The sequence below is a fragment of the Schistocerca americana genome, chromosome 1 (assembly GCF_021461395.2).
Source record: "Schistocerca americana isolate TAMUIC-IGC-003095 chromosome 1, iqSchAmer2.1, whole genome shotgun sequence".
Classification (NCBI taxonomy): domain Eukaryota; kingdom Metazoa; phylum Arthropoda; class Insecta; order Orthoptera; family Acrididae; genus Schistocerca; species Schistocerca americana.
This window is the reverse complement of record NC_060119.1, coordinates 513,768,983-513,792,592: the sequence shown is the minus strand read 5'-3', so window position 1 is coordinate 513,792,592 and position 23,610 is coordinate 513,768,983. Positions and strand designations below refer to the sequence as shown.

Genomic DNA, 23,610 nt, shown 5'->3' with positions numbered 1-23,610 from the left:
ACGGCATCTTTAGTGAATTGTAGGAAAACTTTTGATTTCAAGGATAGCTGTATATCACTCTGATCTTTGCCTGTCAGTCTTAACACTCTATTATAACAGAAGAATACCTATTTTTCAGCACTGCATTGGTGAGATGTTTTCAGTTCTGTGACAACTGGAATATCACCATGGGACAGCAGCAGACGATAGCAACCTGTAACTGCTAAATGCAGTTAAGTTTTGAAAATATGTACCATCACATCTCTGTGTGGGAGCAGGCAGGAAACTAGTTTACCACAGTCAGTAGTGAGCCAGGGAGTCAATCAGGCATTCATAGAATGCTACGATCCCCCTTGAAGATGTCCTTTAATGATGAGGACAGAACATTGGGTTCCTCCCAGAAATTCATTGATCTGTGCAAGATAGCCCAGAATAGTATAATAAATGTGATTGTTGCTTCCACATAACAATGGTTAGCAATGAGCACTGTGTCAAGGAAATTAACCAAACTTAAATTAAGTATAAAAGTTATATAAAAATAACACATGATTAGAAGAACAGTTGCGTAATCTTCAAAATAGAAGTTACTGAATGCTGAAAAAGGGATTCCATGCCTATTTTAAAATTATCTGATTTAAAGTTCAGGACCCTCTACTCTTACACAATCACCACTCTTAACATGTGTACATATTTCATGTGTAAAATCAACAGTGTCACTGCCATTCTTATGATTAAAGTGTCACTGCCATTCTTATGACTAAAGTGTCACTGCCATTCTTATGACTAAACCAAAGTAAACCTTTTACTTATCTACAATACAGCACAACTTACCATGAAAGAGCGGACTGAAATTTCAAGCAAATTAGGTGAATGGAAATGAAGCATAGCAGCATGGGCATTTTCAGTCACTTTTTGGAATACTTTGTATCGGGACTCTGTCCACAAATCCAATGTTTCTGTATACCCTTTAACAACAACCCATTCAATCATTAGACCTTTGAAAGCCACCAGAGCTTTCATTATTCTCCCTAAGGTAACCTGTGAATATTGACAAGACATTAGTGAACAAAATTCAGCTACATCACAATAATTCCTCAAATACAAGATATTTTCAGATGTAACTGTTGTTCAAGAGAAAATTGTTTCAGTCACATTAAAAACTTTATGCTGGATCTTAGATCAATCCCACAGACAGCCTTTTCCTATAGATCCATCTGAGCCAACTTCACAGTCTAACTCACAGTTTCTGTCTGCTTGAACATCCCTCTTATTTCTTCAACCTCTATAGAGACTCTGCTGTATCTGCTGCTGGTCTACCATTTTGACAAAGGATAAGGGATTCAGTGGCTCAGTAGTCAGACAAAAGTTGAGTACAGAGTAAAACTCTCACTCTGCAGTGAGGGTGAGAACAGAAATGAACCTTTGCGATAAATTAAAACTATGTGCCTCAGCAATAGTTCGGAAAAGCAGCAGGAAAGCTCCAATTCAGTGTTATCAGGTGGCTGAAGAATCAAGGAAGACTATAGTTTAATTTCTCACTAACATTAATGTATTAAAATGGAGTACAAGCTTAAATGAACAAGAATTGGGCAAGTAGTAACTTGCAGACTTCTTGAAGCAACAATCTTAGAATTTACTTTGAGTAAGTATACTGCAGACGATCTACATCAGTATAATCATGGCATGATTCGAACCGTGATTCCCTGAGTACAATGCTGACTCTACAGTGCCATTTCACACACTAACACAGAGTTAAGTAGATAAAGCACTGCCCACAAATGATTAAAGTAGCGCCAAACAAGTTCACCTGAATGTGGTCTCCCACATTATCAGATTATGTTCTGTTAACTTTTCTTTAATTAGAGCACACTATATGACTGTCTTCAAAGCAGCTGTTTATTACTGCTATTTGTGAGACACCAGATACAGCCAATATCACAGGAAAAGACTTGGAACAACAGGACAATTCCATGCTCTACTTTTACTTTGAACAAGCTCAGTCTTGTTTTGGTCAGTATAATTGTGATTTTTTTAGTCTCATAAAATACAGAATCCAAATCTTTTGATTCAGGTACACAAGACATCTGCAAAAAGAACTGGTGGTGAATTTATATTTATGGTAAGCCATTTATGTAGAAAAGGAACTGGAACAGCTCTAAAATGGAGTTTTGTGATAATGTGCTCCATTTTGAATAACAATTCACTGCATTTGAAATGACAGTTACCCTTTGTTTTCAGTTCTGCAGGTATGATGCAATCCATTGCAGGGCATTTGGCTTAATCTCATATTTATCTAATTTGTAGATAAGCAAGCCATGTTTTATGAAGTCAGAGGCTTTTGTAAGAGCCTCTGATCCAAGGCTTTTGTTTGTTTTATATTACTTATAATATTTGCTAAAATAAAATTTTGAACCCAAGTTGCAGCTAATTTCTCCAACACCTACAACAGGATTGAAAGAATTGAAATTGGATGGCAGTTCTCCATGTCTTCTCTCAACCCTTTCTTGAACAGAGTTCTGACTACTGCATACTTCAGTACATCCAGTAAGGAGCACAGTTTTAACAATTAGTTTATTATTTGAGTTAGAGAAGGTATACATCACTTATATTATGAGATACACTGCTTTAATTACTTTAGTGGATATGTGGTCCCACCCAGCAGAGTTTTTGTTTTTTAATCATAGTATAACATTTTCCACATTATTTATCGATCTTTTTTAAATCTGTTACTCAGCTACTTGATGAAGTCCAAAGGGATTTGCTTTACTCTGATACTCTGCTACATCAATGTCTGCCTTTGCTACATTTAAAACAGAATGATATTTGAGATGAGTTTACAATAAGGTTGTCATCAAGTTTAATCCTAACTATTTCCCAGCTAATAACTCTAACGCCTGAACAACACTTGTCTTTGTTTTCCTTTTACACTTTAAAATGAACTTATTGTGTGCCATTTGTTTGGTTGTCTTCGCAACTTCTTAAAATACAGCTTTATGACAGCTAACACACTCAATAAAATGCTTCTGTCTGTTATGTTTTAGTTCTCTGTGCAGTTGCCTTTTACTGGCACTATAAATTTTTGTCCTTTGAGTTCCCTATTTAAGTATACTAGTCATTCTGTTACATATGGTTCTAAGTGGATATATTTCATTGAACTTTCAAGAAAGCTATTTAAAAAATTCTCAAAGTTACTACTACAGCTGCCAAAAGGCCAATCAATCTCTCTCAATTTATTACTAAAATAGTTAAACTTCTGTGATTGAAGTTCTTTCCCACATGGCTTTTCTTACATGAAATTTTTTGATAGTTCTATGAACCATGCAGACTAATCAGATATTCCTAAATCTAAGGAAAATTTATAAACATCTTCAAAAAGGCAATTACTTAAAATATCATCAATACAAGCTGCTGACTGTGCATTTACTCTAGTGGTTTGAGGGAAGCTTACTTTGAAGCCAAAGTGTTTATTATGTCAATGAATTTTGATGTATCATTTCTTTCAATTACAATATTAATACTCTGTAAGTAGAAACTACTATGGCATTTAGGTACCTTAACTTGATACACCAACTCTGAAATATATAATCTTCATTCAAATAATTAAAATCTTTTTTTATTTCCCATTTTTATATCCGAACACCTAATTTCATCTACAAAACCTTTCGGCCAGTTTGAAATTTCCAAATTTATTTACAACAAGCTGTTATCAGCCACGTGTTGCTTTGGCTCAATCTGGTAAAAAAAAAAAAAGGGGGGGGGGGGGGCACGTTTCTAATATGTATGGAACTGAAATCAATCAATGGAAAATCCAGGATGGAAAGTAACAATATTATGAAAGGATAGCTGCTACTCACCATACCCACAGTGGAGATGCTGAGTTGCAGATAGGCATAGCAAAAAGACTTCCACAAAATAAGCATTTGGCCCACAAGGCCTTTGTCGAAAACACACACACACACACACACACACACACACACACACACACACACACACACAAATGCAACTCTCGCACACATGACCCCAGTCTCTGGCAGCACATGATGGGAGAGGCAACCAGGTGGGAATTGGGTATACAACCTAATCCTCCATCCAGTATCTGTCCATATCGGCTAAGAACATTTGAAGATACAGAATTCCAAACAAACAAACATTTACATTTTGATTTGCACAGAATATTTCAATACTGTCATATGCAAGCTGAATTTCACTGTAACTTTGATATTTATACATTCAGAAATAATAATTTACAATTTGTCAATTTTATAACTTCTGTTTTGAAAGTCGGCTTCTAGACATTAATTTTATGGTAGCACAATGTAGGGAAATCCTTTCATATTTATGGTTTCAAGCACATTTTTTATAAGGGAATATATTGGTCTTACTGTTTTTGTTACATTTAATTCTGTCCTGACTCACCTTTGCCTTACGATAGGATCCGCAAAAAAAATTACATAACAGTAAGGAACGAAAAGAATGGTTCACTGTCCCAGTGAAATTATTAGACACTGGACAAGGGTGTGACATGAAAATTGGTCATACTCTTTCTTTCAAATTTGCTGATGAAAGAATAGCAATAACAGAAATGATATTATGTGCTTGGTCAAACTAAAGCATTTTTGCTGACCTTGCAAAGCATTAATTTATTTACTCTAATCAGGAGACATACAAAATTCTGCATCACATAACTGAACAATATTATGAGTGGCCACCGAAACAACAATTTAATAATGTAATGTAATCATATAGTTAAAAAAATCTACTCACTAAGCAACAGCAGGAGAAAACATACAGCGATTAAGTAAATGTGAAAAAATTTTCGGAGCCAATGGCTCCTTTTTCTGGCAGAAGAATTTACATAGTGAACTTAAATGATCTTTGCCCATTTCTCAGCAGCAACTGTACAGCCTTCAGTTTTCATCACTTCTGAGTGACTCAGGGCAGCATGGACACTAGCAGAGGTGATCCATTGTATATTCTCCTCACCATCACCTGATTCAGCCGTCTTCAGGTGAGCCAGTCTAACATAGCTTCAGGTGGTAGACACTCAGTAGGCTTCATCCGCATTTGAGGTTGGTCACTGCTAGCTGCCCACAGCTCTTCTCTGTCACTGCATAACACACGTCAGTGCTGACAATGAACTGCGAACACTGCTTCTGGATTTCAACCTAGATCTTGATGGTTGATGACCATGGAGAGTTAATTTAGCTTAACCTTTCTCCTTTCAATGTGTGCAGCTACTTTCTGGTGTATATCAGGTGGTGCAATACCTGCCAAGCAATATACCTTGTCTGAAGGTGTTGGTTTCAGACAGCCAGTGGTCAGTCAAGCTGTTTCATTCATTCAGTATGATGTCCACTTGCTTCACATGGACGGAGCTGTACCACACAGGAAATGCATACTCCTCTGCAGAGAAACAGAGTGATAAGGCAGAGGTTCTGATGACTTGAGGATAGGCTCCCCAGTTACTGTCAGTGTGTTACCAAGTGATGTTTTGGGTAGAAACTTTTAGCTTGGTGTTGAGATGATGTTTGTGGTGTGTTAAAGACACATCTAAAGTAACACCAAGGTATTTAGTAAGTCAGGGTTTCAACTCTGTGCCCTCCCAATTAACTTTTAGTTTACCATTTGTCTGTTTTGGAGGTGGAAGGCACACATCTGTGTTTTCTGAAGATTAGGGTGATTCTTACTATAATACTCTGTGAAAGTTCTAGGTGCTGTCATAAGAACTTTTTCAACCTCCTCAAACATCTATGCTTGGGTTGGTAAAGCAATATTGTCTGCACATATGAAGGTTTTGCACATGATAGGGCTTGGTTTGTCATTGGTGTAGGCCTATATACTGAAGATTACAAGGAATAAAACACTTCCTCAGAGCAAGCAATTCTTTCAGTTTCTCCTGTAGCTTCACCTTCCTTGAAACTCAACTTTTAACTGCCAATAAAGTGCCAATTATTTCCATGAATCCATAATCATATGTCATGCTGTAGATCTTGTGGAGCATTACATGGTGTTAAACAGTATCAAAGGTTGAAGATATATCAATAAAAACAATTCCAGTGATGTCACCTCTTTCAATCCCACCCTCTTTGTATTGAATTAAACTGGCTACTTGTGCTGTGCAATTCCTCTGAAGTCTGAGGCCAGCCTGCTCAGTTATTAATAGAGCATCAATCATAGTGGTCAAACAGTTCAAAAGAAGCCTTTCAAATACCTTATGAAGATGACTTAGGAGTTAAATAGATCAATAAATTTTGAGGTTGGACAGTTCTTTCCCAGGTTTCAGGATGGCAACTACTTTGATTTTTCTCCATACTTTAGGGATCTCGTTCTGTTGCACTAGTTGTTAAAGAATTTGACAAGCTACTTCACGGTCAATTGCCCAAATCATTTTATTTGTTCAACCTGTACATCATCCATGCCACCTGTTTTATGGTTCTCGCATTATTGAACAGCTACTTGAAAGTTTGCGAGAGTTCATTAGTTTCCAGCTTAGCTTGTCTCTGTATATTACATCCAACACTTCGTTTTCCCATTTTTCCACTCATCAGAAACTGATGAATAACCTGATTTGGAGATACATTTGTAAGAGTTACCGTCTGAGTAGGATCATTATTCAACTGATGTAGTAGTCTTTGACTGCTTTTTGTCTTTTTACTGGCAGAATTGAAACTGTGAGGGTGGGTCGTGAGTCGTGCTTGGGTAGCTCAGTTGGTAGAGCACTTGCCCATGGAAGGCATAGGTCCAGAGTTCGAGTTTCGGTCCGGCACACAGTTTTAATCTGCCAGGAAGTTCCATATCAGTGCACACTCCGCTGCAGAGCGAAAATCTCATTCTGCTTTTTGTCACATCTAGACTTTCTTAGTTTATTGTGTTTTCTTCGTTTCTGTCAGATAGTTGGCAAGTTTCAAGTCGGCATCCATAGTTTGCTCACTGAATAGATTTTCATCAAAATGTTTCACATATTCCCACAAGATTTTGGTATTCTCTCTTTTAAAACTGTGAATATACTGGGTGCAGTAGCCACAAGGAACTGATTTGCTACATGATTGCTGCACAGCAACCACCATCATTGAATGATCCAGGTAGTGGATTTATCTTGGATATAGGACTATCCAGCATCTCAGTAAACTTGCTCATATTTCCTTTCTTGAAGCTATGGCATCTTCTGAATGATACTGTTTTAGGTCGTACCATGGAAAACGTTTGACTATCCTAAGCGTTTAGTATTGGAATGCTGATGTCTTTAACACACTATGACAATACTGCCTTGCTGACAAATAACAGATCAGTGTTCTAGCCCTGTTTCCAGCGTTCACTATTAAAAGACGATGATAATTTGCTTCATGTATTAACTGCAAATCAATAGAATCAGTCCATTCTATCACTGCTTCACCATTTTCTTTGCCATCTTCATAACCCAAAACACTACTGTGACTACTGATGTCCCCTACAATAAATTGAGTGCTTTGGTTACATAAATTGTTTAGTTCATAAGAGAAACATGGCAGCATAGTACATTGGGTTGGTGTACAGGAAAATGTGTAGATTACATGATCAGTGGAATTACAGTGGATGTACATTTTGTTTTATTTGCAAAGCAGAATTTCAGGGAAACATTATAGATTGTGTTCTTCAAATTACCTGCATAACGGCATTGGAACCAAATGGTCTTGAAACAGTCAAGTTCATATCAGCAAATTGTCTGTCAATACCAGCTATCAGCGTGTCTACTGCCCTGTAAAATAAAAAAGGATGTTTATCTACCCGTATCTCACAAAATCTTGTATGAGTGATAGCTGTAGTCATATGTACACATCTTGAATAATAACCATTTTGCTGCTCTTGTAAATATTTTATTTAACATTTGGTTTTGTTGCTTTGAAGCCACATCATCAGGTAAGATCTTTTAAATTAGAAAAAGTGTTTGCTACAATTGTGATCTATTACAGTTACAATCAATAGTGAGAACCAGAACAAATTATTTAAATATCAGATCATCACATTAAACCTGCGACATGGATGGGACCAAATATTTCTTGTCTGTGAATAAATTAAGCAATTAGCGGTTCATCAGGTAAGTAGAAAGCATGGGCCCATGATTTTCTAGGCACCCTGAGGAATCGTGGACTCATGCTTTCTGCTTAGCTGATGAATCGCTAATTGTTTCATTTATTCAGGTTATGTTTCGTCCCATCCATATTGCAACTTTTAAATCGGGATTTAACATGTAAGTAATTTGCTCTGGTTTCCACTATTGATTGTAACTATAATAGTTACCTTACAAGATTTGCCAGAAGTAAAATTCACATCAGGAAATATTAATACTTTGACCCTGCTTGAATCAGTGACCTGTCCATCCACCACTAAAGTACATCAGTGTTCATTCAAGCAAGTTCAGTGACGTGTCAGAGTACTCCACTGATTCATTACTTCAGCTGTTATCTACAACATATTGTGGTTTCTGGTTTTTTTGTCTATTTCCCTGTCGGTTTTTTCATTCTAAAGCCCATTTGTAGTGTCGCAGGTGGTTATATCCATAGTTTTCTTTTGGCACCCAACTTATTAATAAGCACTATATCATTCAACAAAAACTGAACTTATCTTCATACAAGTATCTGCTGTAATGTTGGCAAGTTTCGTCTGAACCAAAAGCACTACATGCTGATCTTAGAAGGTTCAGAAATAGGAGGAAAAAATTTAGGCGTTAATACCAAGTGTAAAATGTAGTACATCACTAATACAAATGAGTCTTCATGGGTGTTACTATTACGTTACCACTTTCCTGCAAATTGTGTAAATCAGTTTCTGTTGCTGAACATGCAGCTCTATATACAATAAAATTCAAGATATAATCAGTCTGGCTACCAACAACCCTTAGTTTATAAATCAAATTGGCTTTATTTCTTTGGAAACAACTGCACCAAAGATAAACATCGTTAAAACCAATAGGCTTTCATCAGTAAAGATATTTGTTATGGATGAAATTGTGAAAGTTCAAACTTCATTCAATAATGGCAGAGTTATCATCAATTCATTCAATAATGGCACAGTTGTCATCAATGAAATGAAATATTCTCAAGAATGACACAAAGCTATCTCAGGGCTTGATCCTGACAAAACTGTAATGTACTAAACTCCATATCTAAACCAATAATTGCTAATTTTCAACTCATTCTCTCAAGATGTAAGAAGACAAATTACAATGAAGTAATTAAATTTCTCAAACACTGTATTTTTCCCCTTGTACAATTGAGAATGCATGAGTTCTCATGAATTAAACATGTGTTTCAATGCTACTTCTAAACTTTTGAGGTTGTGAAGACCTATTTAGTACAATGCCTGTAGAAACAACAGATTCGTGTGAGATACAGGCTAATCTCCATGGCTGGTAACCATTACTTTAGGAAGTAGATGAAGATGTAGATTCGCAGAAGAGGGGTTGTGGCATTTTCTTCAAAAACTGAAAACTACTCCACCTACCAAAAATAGAAATCAGTGAGAATCATCCTCTGGTGGCCATGCTGACTCGTGATTATTTGTAAATCAAAGTAAAAAACAGCAACAGGAGATCAAACATCACAGACACCCCAACTAAGCAATATGAACATTGAAGAGCTGCTATGGGATGATGACAGCAACTCTGTTCTGCACGTTAACACAGAGATATCTGAAATATAGTGTTTCTAATAGCCTCCATAAAATTCAGGGATTGACAAGGAAGTGCAAGGAAATATAAATAGCAATCAAATGAAAACCAAGATAGGTGGGAAAAAGTAAGTAAACTCTTTGTTATTTCAAAAGTAATCACCATGCTGTTAAAACATTTATCCCATTGTGAAAAAGAGACAGTCAATGCCTTCATGGAAAAATGTCTGTGATTTTCTATGGGAATTTGATTGTACACAAGCGTTCACCTCTTCATATGAAGCAAATTGACAGCCAAAAGTGTTTCTTCAGGACTACAAAAATGTGAAAATTGCACAGTGAGAGATTAGGGCTGCTTGGAGGGAGTGTAAGTGCTGCCCAGCAGAACTACTGCAGTGTACTTTATGCAACCTTGGCAACTTGTGGGCCCTTACATATCCTCCAGATACTCACAATCTGCCCCCCTTGTGATTTCCATATTTTTGGAGCCTTAAGAAAGACATCTGGTGACTGTCAATTTGCTTTAGATGAAGAGGTGCATACCTGGGTACAATCATGGTTCCAAAGGTAACATCAAACTTTTTTATGAAGGCACTGACTAACCATCTTGTCTCTCAATAGAGGAACTATATAAGATGAGCTTAAGCAAACACTTCTCTAATGAAGAGTTCTACGAGGAAGTTAAAATAATGTTCAAGACAAGCCCGAAAGGTAAACAAACAGCTATCATCATTCTGGGAGTCATGCCAAGGGTTCATCTTCTGCTGCTGAAAAGGAAAAAGATCCTACATTCAGTTTGAGGCCTTACACATCAAAGATCTTGTAGCTGTTCAGAAATGCTTCAATTGCTGGGACCTAGAATATCCGCCAAAATGTTGTGATAAAGGATCAGTCTGTGGAAAATGTGCAAAACTAGGCCACTAGAAGTCAGAATGCTGATAGGAAGTCACAGTTGGAAGCACACCATGCAAATATAGAAACAGACTACGTGATACAGTAGGGGGGCACGACTGCCTATCTACAATCAGTTGCACGAAATGCAAACAGAGTGCATCAAATATGACATTACGGACAACGTTCACTAATGTGGGTTACAATAACAATGGTCAGATATGAACCACCGCCTTACACACACTGGTATAGACATGCAAATTAACAAAACATGCAGGTGCAAATATAAGTCTCCAATAACTAAAACAAGAGATTGGCAACGTGTGGTCGCCTGGCTACAACATATGGGTATAGCACAATTAACAGACCTAGAAACAATCTTCCATTGCTGCAAACTTGACATATTACAGCAAAGATATTTTAACATCACTGATTAGGTAGATGACATATATACACAGGGCGCCATTGACAATCGTGTAGCAAAGGCAGTTGAAGCACGACATGTTCCAGCAGGTGATCTCCCAGACCAGGCTTCTGTTAAGAATGGAGGAGCTGAAAGATGATTCTTCCACCAATGTAGCACGGAATGTAACAAAACAACCAAAAACATACATAAGAGGATGCCCTAAGGCATGAGTGAAACTCATCTCATGGCATCAAAAAATAAGGAACAGATAAACATACTGACACAGCAATACAAGAGAGAGAATAAGATACAACATGTATAAGCAGTTTACTAGGTCAAAACACACAATTAAAACTACATTCAGAATATGACTCTAGCAAATGCAGACTACATTCAGAATATGACTCTAGCAAATACAGACCACCTCCCCCCCCCCCCCTCCCACCCCCCAATGAAGATTGAAGATCTTACATTTAAACTGCAATAGGAGCACTTTGGTTGAAACAGAATCAGGTAGACTTCTGAACAAAGTACAGGCAATGTAATCCATCTCCAAGAGCCTTACATGCAAGGTGGGAAACTCCCATGCCTTCCCAACCATCTCATAACAATTATTGGGACTCAACATCTTATGGCTGCGATTGTAATAGCGAATATCAATTACACAGTCACAAACAAACCCACACAATTTTGCTTTGAACATGTAGCCACAGCTGAAATTATGCATGGACAAGAATCTTGGATTATCATATCCATGTATGCATAGTGTTCCTATCACATAGCCTTCTGCTGACCCAATAAGAGGTATAGCACAATTTTCTAGGGACAAAAGACTACTCACACTTAGTGACATCAATGTGCATCGACACTATGACATGCAAACATAACAGACAATAGGGGGACAACTTGTAGTTGACACAATAAATGAATGCAGCCTCTTTGTTCTATACAACCATGACAAACACCTACATACTGCAACAGTGCAAGAGGAACCACCAAGACTGACACCTCACTAGCAAATGCGAAGTCCGTAATATATTCCAACAAATGGGAAGTACTAGAAAATGCCGCACACAGTGACCATAACACCTCACTCAATCACAAAGACATGTAAGAAACACAAACTCTCACACTTCACATCAACATAAACAATGGCTGCTTCTGAACAAGGCTGACTGGCAAAAATTATGGACATGTTGAATTTTCCTTCCATATGGCTAATGGTTCCCCGGTCCACAAAGTTAATAAAACTAAGGAAAGACTCTAGAGACAAAAGGAAACATTACCTCTCAAAGGAAAAACAGCACAATAGAGGGAAGAAAGATGAACTATAACATGATGCAAAGCAAAACTATAAAAGCAAATTATACAAGACCAGACAGGATCACGAACAGTTTTGTCAAAACTCAGCTACAATATAGTACACAGAGGGAACCATTCAGACTCCAAACAGATAAGGTAAAGATGCCAACAGTACTGTCAACTTAGGTGCACAGACAGCACTACAAGCGGCTGGAGATGTTTGATAGAATACCCACTGGACAATCTCATTCCTGATGACAAAAAGACAAATGACCAGCTACATCTCACAGACTTATGATGACAAATAGATGACAGCTAAACAAATGGCCCCATTACTGTTCCACTTGCCCATAAAGTAGTAGTATTAGCAAATACACAATTAAAGAATAAGAAGACTCCCAGTCCAGTTGGCACACACAGAAGCCCTCAAAAACACAGTTATGCAAATGACCCCTGTTGCACAGATCACCCCTTTTCTAACAGTGTTACTGAATGGACCATTGCTGCAAGGTAGGGTCTCTGCCATGTGGTAAACAAAAAAAGTAGTATTCATAAAAAAAACAGAGGATTGGAACCCAACAGACCCAAAGACTTAAAGCCCTATCTGCCTCTTGAACACTTTAGCTAAGGTACAGGACAGGCTCCAGTGTAATCAAGTACAGTCACACAGGAGGCTCTTTGGCATTAGTCTACATCAATATGGCTTTACACCCAAAAGCTCCATAGATGATGCAGTAAACCACACGCTGGAAATAATACAGGATACACAAGAAAATTATGCAGTAGCAATAGCAATACACAAACCTGGCACCTTTGACAATCTCTGGCGGCCTGCCTTGTTCGCAAAGCTATGAGAGGTGCGGACACAAACTCTCTTATTTTATAAAGAGTACTCAATGGCTTTGGCCATTTACCAAGCTTACATTTACCATGAATCTCTCACCCAGAGCAAAGTCCCAAGCTACTGGAAAAAGCACAGGTGACTCCAGTATATAAGAAAGGTAAAAGAACAGACCCACAAAATTACAAACCAATATCCCTAACTTCTGTTTGCTGCAGAATCCTTGAATGTATTCTCAGTTTGAATAAAATAAACTTTCTTGAGACTAAGAAGCTTACGTACATGAACAGCAGGGTTTTAGAAAGCATTGCTTCTGTGAAACCCAGCTTGCCCTTTTCTCACATGATATACTGAGAACTATGGATGAAGGGCAATTGCAGATTCCTTATTTCTGGATTTCCAGAAAATATTTAACACGGTGCCCCATTGCAGGCTGTTAACGGAGATATGAGCAGATGGAATTAGAGCACAGATATGCGAGTGGCTCGAAGACTTCTCAAATAATAGAAACCAGTATGTTGTCCCCGATGGCAAGTATTCATCAGAGAAAAGGGTATCGTCAGGAATGCCCCAGGGAAGTGTGATAGGATCACTATTGTTCTCTATATACATAAATGATATTCAGCGGACAGGGTGGGCACCAATCTGCGGCTGTTTGCGGACGATGCCATTGTGTACGGTAAGGTGTCAGAGTTGACTGACTGTAGGGCGATACCAGACAACTTAGACACAATTTCCAGCTGGTGAGACGAACAGCAACTAGCCCTAAATGAGGAAAAATGTAAGTTACTGTGGATGTTTAGGAAGAAGAGACTTGTAATGTTCTGATACAATATTACTAATGTCTTGCTTGACCCAATTAAGTCATTTAAATACCTGGGTGTAACACTGCAAAGTGATATGAGGTGGAACAAGCATCTGCAAAATGTGATAGGGAAGCCAAGTTGTCGACTTCGGTTTATTGGGAGAATTTTAGGAAAGGGTTGTTCACCTGTAAAGGAGACCATATGTAGGACATTGGTGCAACCTATTCTTGAGAACTGCTCGAGTGTTTGGGATCTGGACCAGGTTGGATTCTAGGAAGACATCAAAGCAATTCAGAAGTGGGCTGCTAGATTTGTTACTGATAGGTTTGAACAACATGTGAGTGTTATGGAGATGCTTCGGGAACTCAAATGGGAATATTGTACACAAAAATACATATGCAGCATAATACGAATCAGCTACACAAACATGACTACGCAACACGCATAAGAAGTGCCCTTCAGAGAGAGAAGGCTTGAGGTCAACCTTCCGAGGCTTCTCACCCATTTATGGTGCAGGCAAGTGGAGGAAGTAATTGCAGTAACAAGCAGTACTGTCATATTTCGTACACAAACCATGTAGAGCTAATCTCACTACATACATACATACATATAGTAGTACCCAAAGTAGAATAGAATATGCTAATTCAGCTGAGACAGGCTCAAAGTGTTTACTAAGGCCTTACACTTTTTATAGGAATGTAAAGGGATCTCTTTTATTATCTAAATCTTTCCTTTCATCTATAGTGTACTTCTTAAGAATATAGTAAAATTTGTTTTCCTGTTCCAAAATGTACGTTATGTATCACATTTTTAATTAACAATGTAGTTATGTAAAAGACAAGAAAAATAACAGCCCTGAGAGAAGCTGTAGAAAAAGACAAAAGGTCTGTCTGCAGCTTGTTACTAGTTTTTAGTAGTGAACGACCCACCATAGTTACCAAGGTGGTGGGTCACTCTGTAATGTTAATAAATGAATGAATAAATAAATAAATAACTGATTGTCTTGTCTCACAATGAGATAAATATATTAACAGTTATGGTGATTACTTTTTAAATAATAAAGAGTGCACTTACTTTTCCCATCTGTCTCATTTTCATTTGACTGCCCCTTATACAATCACATTATTGGGAGATAGGTGCAACAAATATCCAATGGCACAAATACTTTCAATAATTGGATGACAGATTTTTTTTAATCCAACGTGCTACAAAAACGTCAATGGATTCCCTTTTCCTCCACACTAAACTCCAGTCAAACACACATACTATTACATCTACATTTAAACTCCACAAGCATTAACTATCACAAACACTTCCCACTTTTTCTGTTCCATTCACAAAAAGTGCTTGGGAAGAATATCTTCATCATCCTGTGGGTTATATAAGGGAGAAAGTAATATATTGCCAGACCCCTCTCAGAATGCTTCTCCATGATGCAGAATATCTGTTTTGCATTGTCTACCAATGTAGGTTGATTACTATCTCCATGATGATGATGATGGTTTGTGACGCACTGAACTTCATGGTCATCAGTGCCAGCACAAGTTCCAATCTTTCCATTTCCAGTCTCACCACTACCCAAATGATGATGAGGACAACGCAAATACCACGTCCCTGGGTGGAGAAAATTCCCAACGCGGCCGTGAATTGAGCCCAGGACCCTGTGATCCAGAAGCAACAATGCTAGCCACTAGATCATGAGCTGCAGACCCATCTCCATGACGCTCTCGCATTTACTAAATGAAACCATGACAAAAACCACCACCTTCTTTTATCTTCCTTCTCTCTTCTATTTCTCTTAATTTGTATGGGTACCAGACCAACAAGTAATTCCTATAATTGGCTGGACTGCAGTCTTTTATACATACACTTTCATGGGCAGTGGTTAAAATTCTTCCAACATATTTCCATCTGATATCTACCTCTCCTATACTCGCATGCGATCATTCCACTTTCGGTCACATCAGTTGATTAAACGCAGATATTTTACAATTGTTACTGTTTATAGTGATATACTGTAATTAGTGTAATCAAATATTAATGGACTTCACTGCCTACTTATAACAAGGATCAACTATCAGTCCTTGGACTAATACTTTCACTACAATTTTGCAGTGTTGTAGCTTTCCTATGTACAACAGCACCAACCGCAAACAGTATCACAGAGCTTCCAGGTCATTTATACATATAATGAATACTAGTAGTCCTATGAACACTTTTGGGTGTGTGGAAAGTCACACTTACATCTTACTATTTTGCTCTATGACGAAAGAGATGGTGAGTTCCGAAAAGGTTATACAAATACCCAGGGACGGTTTCTGAGGTAGTGCCACTGTGCTGTGGCACCACTTGTATAAGAAAAGAAAGGGAAATCTATGTGATCTGCGCATAAAACATTGTTTTTGAGTACGTATTTTCTGATTTGAAGAGGTGTGTTATGCCGCAAGCACTCTCGTGGTAGTTTTCTGAAGCTTAGAGCCAACTGCAGATTGGCACTGTCTGCCTTCATAAGTGCTGTGTGAAAGGCTCAGCCATTGATTTCTACCCACTTCTTATGGTGGAGGTGTAGCCACAGATATTCTGACTCAGAGCTTGACATTCCTTCCGCCAGAGAGCAGTAGAGTAAAGGACCTTTAGAAGCTCGATCTGCCATCTAGCAATCATACATCAGAGTGCAGATTTCTTGTAATCCAGTTTTACAATCTTTCTTCAAGTTTATGCTAATGCATTCCTCAACACTAATTAATGCTTAATTAAATTGAATACAGAAATAATACACTTAAATAGTATTATAAAAAGCTATATGTAATTTGAATATAATTATGCCCTTAGATTTTGAAACTAAGAGGCATTATTTCAATATTGGTATATTTCACAATAGCAGGGCTATTGCTACAGAACAAAAAACTAATGTATTCATCAACTGTTGAGGATCTGTTTTCCAAACAAAGATGTAGTATTTCTGTTTATACTCATTATGTTCATGTAGTACAGTTCTGTGCAAACATGTTGAAGTAATTGCGAGATCAGGTAATTGACCATATATAGCTGTCTGTACAGTGTTATCTGGAAGGGAAAATTCAGTTGACTGTGAAAATAGCAAACATGAACAAAGTAAATGAGTTGTTAAAAATGACATTTAGTGACAGGACACTCAGATAAAAACATTAGGTACGCCACTCCTGAATTTGAATCTGCAGCAGCAACAAAACATTGATGCTGTAAGTTCAATCCAGAAATTTACCAAAAGAAGAAATGGATTTGTGGTTGTGAAGAAACCAACGCTGTTTTTTATTTTCCTTGTGTGTTATTTGGGGGAAATTTTCATTGGTGTAAGACCGGAATAACTGATATTTGGCATATATGGTCTAAAATGAAATTACATAAAATGTCAATTTTCACAAGCTAATTCTGCTCAGCGTGGAACTGGATAAAGATCTTCAAGTTCATCTCATTCAAGCATCAGTGTTCAAAGGCATTTCTAAGACAGATCAGAACGAACTACTGCGATGCATGTTGGAAGTGCACCATGACAAAGTTCGTAAGGAAATAAAATAAGCTGATTATGTTGCAATAATTGCGGATGAAAGCACAGATGTGTCTTGTGAATTCCAATTGGTTATTGTTTTGCATTACGTTGTTGAGGGAAAACCTGTTGAAAGATTTTGGAACTTAGTTAATTCAGAAAGTCAGAATGCTCATACTAAAGCTGAGAGTATTCTGAAAGAAACTGAACCATTAATGGGCAGTGATCGAGCAAAATTAATAGTTCAGAGTTACAATAGTGCAAACATTGTTAGTGGCAAACTGAATGGGGTTCCGAAATTAAAGAAAAATATCCAAATGCAAACTACATCCATTGTTATCTCCACCTGTTCAACCTTATGTCTATGGCAGTCTCTGTTAATCGCAAAGCTTGCATCTTTTTTGCACACCTTTCAGTTAATTATTCTGTCTTTTCTAACTCGTCACAGAGATCAAAAGTATTGCATAGCATTATTCAAAAAAGCTTGCCCGAGTGTGTGACGAGATGGAATTACCATTCGCGAATAGTAAAAGATGTTTTTCAAAACAGGGAAAAAAATCTTATTACTGTTGTGAAAGTCACTGAAACAAGTGAGAGCATAAAACTATCTTCTACTATTCAAAAAGCTGGTTCATACAAACAAAGACTGCAAGATAACGGATTCATTTTCTGGCTATCATTTTTCTATAAGATAATGCCTCATGCAGACATACTTTTTAATCAGCTTCAGAAGAAGATAACCAAACTGACCACAGCAATGCAAGACAACCAGAACTTTGAAGCAGTAATGCAAAACATCAGAGATGACATTGACTCCACCTTTAATGAGATTATTTTCGAAAATGACGAAACAATGCCTGTCAAGAAGCCAAGAATTCTGGATGGGCATAAAAAGAGAGATGCTTTGGAGGTGTGCAATGCCGTCCTTTCTGAAATAAAATTACATTTTCAGTTAACTGGACACCTCACTGCAGCCAAATTATTTGATGTAAATCAGTTTGACAAATACACAACAGATTTTTCAGATAAATACTTTGAAATTAAAAACACACATACATTTCTGGAAAAAAGAAAGTTGTAGGGTGAGCTTCAAGTCTTCTATGCTAGGCCTGAGTTGAGAGCAGTTGCTGACACAGTTCCATTTCTTTCGCTGATTCTAGAGGATGAACTTCGTGACACATTCGACAAAACTGTCAAAGATTTGAAACTGCTAATCACGATCCCTATCTCCACATCAGAAGTTGAGTGGTGTGTTTCAATGCTCAAGAGCATTAAAACGTTCCTACGAACCACCATGAAAAAAGAGTGTGAGTGCCTTAGGGATGCTGTCCTGTGAAAAGTCATTTGTGTGTACACTAGAACATTTCAATTTGAGACGACAGATTTATTTGCCACCAAGAAGGAGCGATGAATCAATTTATAATATCATTCCAACTAATTATTTTGAAACTGTCTTCCCAAAGTTATGGAGTTGCTGCTTTTGATGAGTACAATACTTTTAGTTTTAAATGTTGGTAATCTGATTAAATTTGCTTCACAAAATCCAGATTACAGGTTTGAATAATTTATACATTCTGTATCATTTCTCGTACTGACACTCATGTTGTAGCGGACACTTTTCTGGCAGCCAGCCATGAACATAAAACAAATTAGGAGTTCTGGCTGTCGAGGTGAGAAGAGCGGAGTGGGTGGACAAGCCATACCTCCCTCTCACTGGGCTGGCAGCCTACGACCGAGTTCTGTGCTCCTGGGAAGGCAGAACCGATGTAATAATGTACATATGGAATGCTGATTCCATCTGGTGTTGCGAGAGTCATATTCAAACCCTGTGATGGAGCAAGATTGCTCTCTGCACTCATTTCAAAATAAGAAAAGGAAACAACCCGTAAGCACAATTCAAAGCAAAGTGGAGCACATAAATCATTTGGTAACAGCTAGAGTGCAATTGTTAGCCGAGACTGTTGGTATTATTTAGTGGTAGTTCAGGCCCAATCTCCACCGGTATCTTAAGCAAATATACATGAAAACACCCCCTCCTTACAACTACCACATAAAAGTGGCTGAACATACCCTGTGAGAAGTGAAGAATTGGCTGTTGATATGTGAGCGAGAGGGGGGGGGAAACGCGCAGACTGTGACAAGGCACCTCAGGCCACGCGGCTACCCCGTGTGACCATAAACACACAAACTAAAATTAATAATTACAGACAAAATCCAGTATGTACCACTTAAGCCTCTCTACCAAGTATCAAGGAAACAATTACTAGTATATGTATAATAGTAGACACAGGCATACTTTTACACGTTTCACATCCTATGCTGTACTGCGTTATCAGTCGTGTCACTTTGGAGTCTCACGTTAGTAGACAGACATTGCAATTCAAATATGGACCTAAATAAATATGGTGTTTTTGATAGCTTAATAGAATATTAACTTTAAATATAGTTTTAATGAGAAAAACTTACTGTGGAAGAACATTATGACTGCTCTGTACATTACGTCGTCTCTTCCCACTGCTTGCAATCACGTATGATCGTTTTAGCTGGTTCTGGCTCAGAAGTGCAAAAGCAAGATTGCTGTATTCGTGCACCTGAAACATACAAGTTATGTCAATGTTCAGTTAAATATTACATCTCAGCAGCATCCAACATCATAACTGCAGTTACCTTATCTGTCCATTTATAGCTGTTCACCAGCTGTGGGTACAAGGCCTGCCTTTCCTGAGTGCTTTCCTGACTGAGAAACGTAGTGTTACCAAGGCTAAAGGGTCCTGGTGGTGGTGTTAGGCTGTTCACGGCCTGCTCAACTTCTCTGCAAATAAGATTTGGACTTATTTTATTTTGTTGTAGTGTGTTTTATAATTAAAGCAGAGTCAAGTCAAAGAAGGTTATATAAGATTTACAAGAGAGATCACATTAGAACAATTACAGAAGCAGTGGACAGCTCTCGTAGAACACTGATAACAACAGACTGGGTAAGAAAGGTGAACGAACAGCTTTCCATATAGTGTGTACTTTATTACATATATGGTACATCTGATAATTAAAATATGTTTATATACATACAGAAAATGTAACAGCAGGTAACAAACAGTTTGCTTAGATAACTGGGGAGCGGGGAGGGGGGGGGGGGGGGGGGTGTATGAAGAAAAGTTAAAAATTAACTTAGTGTTGATGAAAATCTGCTACCAGTTACTTCTGGTGGTTTATTTAAAAGACACTTGGTTCCGGGCTTATGAACATCCTCATGTGATTACATTCAGTTTCACCTTTACACATTCAGTTGTTGACTTAAATACAGATTGAGTTTATAATCACCTGAAGATGGGTAAAGTCCGAAACCAGCTGCATATTAAACAACTTCCTTCAAATGTGGCTGGTGGCAGGTTTTCTTCAACATTATTGTCTAACAGAACAGTCATGGGCCCCAAAAGGATCCATTATTAATAAACTGGTACTGAAGTCATACGGCAAAAAACCTTCTGGTTATACAATGGTTCCCATATCTACATACATACTCCACAAACCACCATACAATAATGGCAGAGGGTACCTTGTACCACTACTAGTCATTTCCTCTCCTGTTCTATTCACAAACAGAACAAGGAAATAATGACCATCTAAAAGCCCCCATACGAGGCAAATTTCTCACATCTTACCTTCATGGTTCTTACATAAAATACACACTGACAGCAGTAGCATCAGTCTGCAGTTGGCCTCAAATCCCAGTTCTCTAAATTTGTGCAACAGTGCCTAACAGAAAGAGCAACTTCTTCCCTCCAGGGATTCTCATCTGAGTTCATGAAGCATCTCCATAATACTTGCATCCTGAACGAACCTGTTTAACTTGACTTTGTAGGGATCCCAAACATTCAAACGGAACCCAAGAATGGGTCGCACTTTTCATATCACTTTGTAACATTACACATAGATATTTAATTTGAGTAACTGTGTTAAGCTGCAACCTTAGTAATGCTGTATTTGAACATTACAGGACTTTTTTTTCCTACTACTCTGCAATAACTTATATTTTTCAGCATTTAGAGTAACCTGTCATTCATCCCACCAACTAGAAATTTTGTGTACGTCATCTTGTATATTTCTACAGTCACAAAACGACTGCAACTTCTCATACACCACAGCAAATTGTGATACATTGCTAATAATCCTGTCTGTCAAGTTATTTACAAATATGGAGAATAAAAGTGGTTCTGTCACACTTCCCTGGGTGCCCCTGACAACATCTTTGTCTCTGATGAACATTTGTCATTGACGACCATGTACTGGGTTTTAATATTTAAAAATGCTTCAATACACTAACATACCTGGGAACCTAAGCCATATGCTCGGATCTTCATCAACAGTCTGCAGTGGAGCACAGTGTCAAATGCTTTCTGGAAACCTAGGAATATAATCTGACTGTTGCCCTCCATCCATGGTTTGTAGGCTATCATGTGAGAAAAGGGCAAGTTGAGTTTTGAACAAGCAATGTTTTCTACATCCATGCTTTTTTATGGACAGTCACTTTTCTGTCACAAGAAAATTTATTATAGTCAAACTCAGAATGTGTTCAAGAATTGCACTGACAGTCATACAGTAAAGTACGGGAAACAACTATGTGTTTTCTTTGCTGACATCATCTAGTAGTCTGTTATTTTCATCCTTGATCTCTTCTATAATTATCACAGAATAAATAGTCCTGATAATGTGTGTGTATGTGTATGTGAATTGCACTCATTACTAAGTCAATTTTATAATGTGTTAAAGGACTGACAGGAGTCAATATAAAAAAGGTTATGTTCCCAAGAAGAGATAAGTGAAGTTTCCATTTGTATAAAGTACCACTTGTTCAGAAACTGATAAATCAAGATCATTAGTATCCAAGTTGCATAAATTTTCATTGCCTTTCCTCATGATTTACTATTTTTATGCATGTTCACAGTGGTGTTATCGAATTTATGTTAAGTAAAACTGAAGATTTATTTGTGGGAGTAGCTGACCATATCTGTCTTTGGACAGACAATCAAACATTGATGAAGATACAAAGAACGTATAGAGTATTATCTAAATTATGTTCAACTGTAAATTCATCTGTATACCCAAAACTTCTTGGACCAAACTGCTAAACATGCATGGTAAAATTTATAATCAGAATTCAAAAATAGGAGTTTATTTAACTGTATCAGCCTACAACAATGCATCTGAATTTCTGACTGGTTTCTGCTAAAAATACGGAAATGTATTTGTGAAAAATTCTGTTACTTGCTCAACAAACCTGAAGCACTGGTAAGAAAATGGATGATGATCTGGTAGCTGTATTATACTAACAAGGGACTATTCCCTAGTGTCAATAAATAATCTTGATGAAACTTGGCAGGTGTGTAGAGGGGGCAAAATAATGCAATACATATTTTCTGCCTGTGCCCAATTTCACTTTATATTAGGTTTGGACAGAATATTTTCGAAATTATTATATATAAAAATTTTTCTTGTATAAAAGTTGATACATAATTATGTTGTTGCTGTTGCGTTCAGTTCAGAAACTGGTTTGATGCAGCTCTCCACGCTACTCTATCCTGTGCAAGCTGCTTCATCTCCCAGTACCTACAGCAACCTACATCTTTCTGAATCTGCTTCTTGTATTCATCTCTTGGTCTCCGTCTATGATTCCTACCCTCCATGCCGCCCTCCAATTGGCCAAACTGGTGATCCCATCCCTTGATGCCTCAGAACACGTCCTACCAACCGATCCCTTCTTCTAGTCAAGTTGAGCCACAAATTTCTCCTCTCTCCAATTCTGTTCAATACCTCCTCATTAGTTATGTGATCTACCCATCTAACCTTCAGCATTATTCTGTAGCACCACATTTCGAAAGCTTCTATTCTCTTCTTTTCCAAACTATTTTTCGTCCATGTTTCACTTCCATACATGTCTATACTCCATACAAATACATTCAGAAACGACTTCCTGACACTTAAATCTATACTCGATGTTAACAAATTTCTCTTCTTCAGAAACGCTTTCCTTGCCATTGTCAGTCTACATTTTATATCCTCTCTACTTCACCCATCATCAGTTATTTTGCTCTCCAAACAGCAAAACTCGTTTACTACTTTAAGCGTCTCATTTCCTAATCTAATACCCTCAACATCACCTGATTTAATTCGACTACATTCCATTATTCTCATTTTGCTTTTGTTGATGTTCATCTTA

General features: G+C 37.7%; 1 protein-coding gene across 1 annotated transcript in view; it reads right to left on the bottom strand.

The window, feature by feature from the left end:
• The window catches only part of LOC124624481 (mediator of RNA polymerase II transcription subunit 27), a 55,263-nt gene that overhangs the window by 5,787 nt on the left and 25,866 nt on the right, over positions 1 to 23,610 (bottom strand). Inside the window, exons 2-5 of the mRNA XM_047149109.1 lie at positions 20,064 to 20,208; positions 19,863 to 19,987; positions 7,621 to 7,714; positions 811 to 1,017 (exon numbers count right to left, since the gene is read on the bottom strand). Of these exons, the coding sequence (XP_047005065.1) occupies positions 811 to 1,017; positions 7,621 to 7,714; positions 19,863 to 19,987; positions 20,064 to 20,208 (571 nt within the window). The remainder of the gene's footprint in view (positions 1 to 810; positions 1,018 to 7,620; positions 7,715 to 19,862; positions 19,988 to 20,063; positions 20,209 to 23,610) is intronic.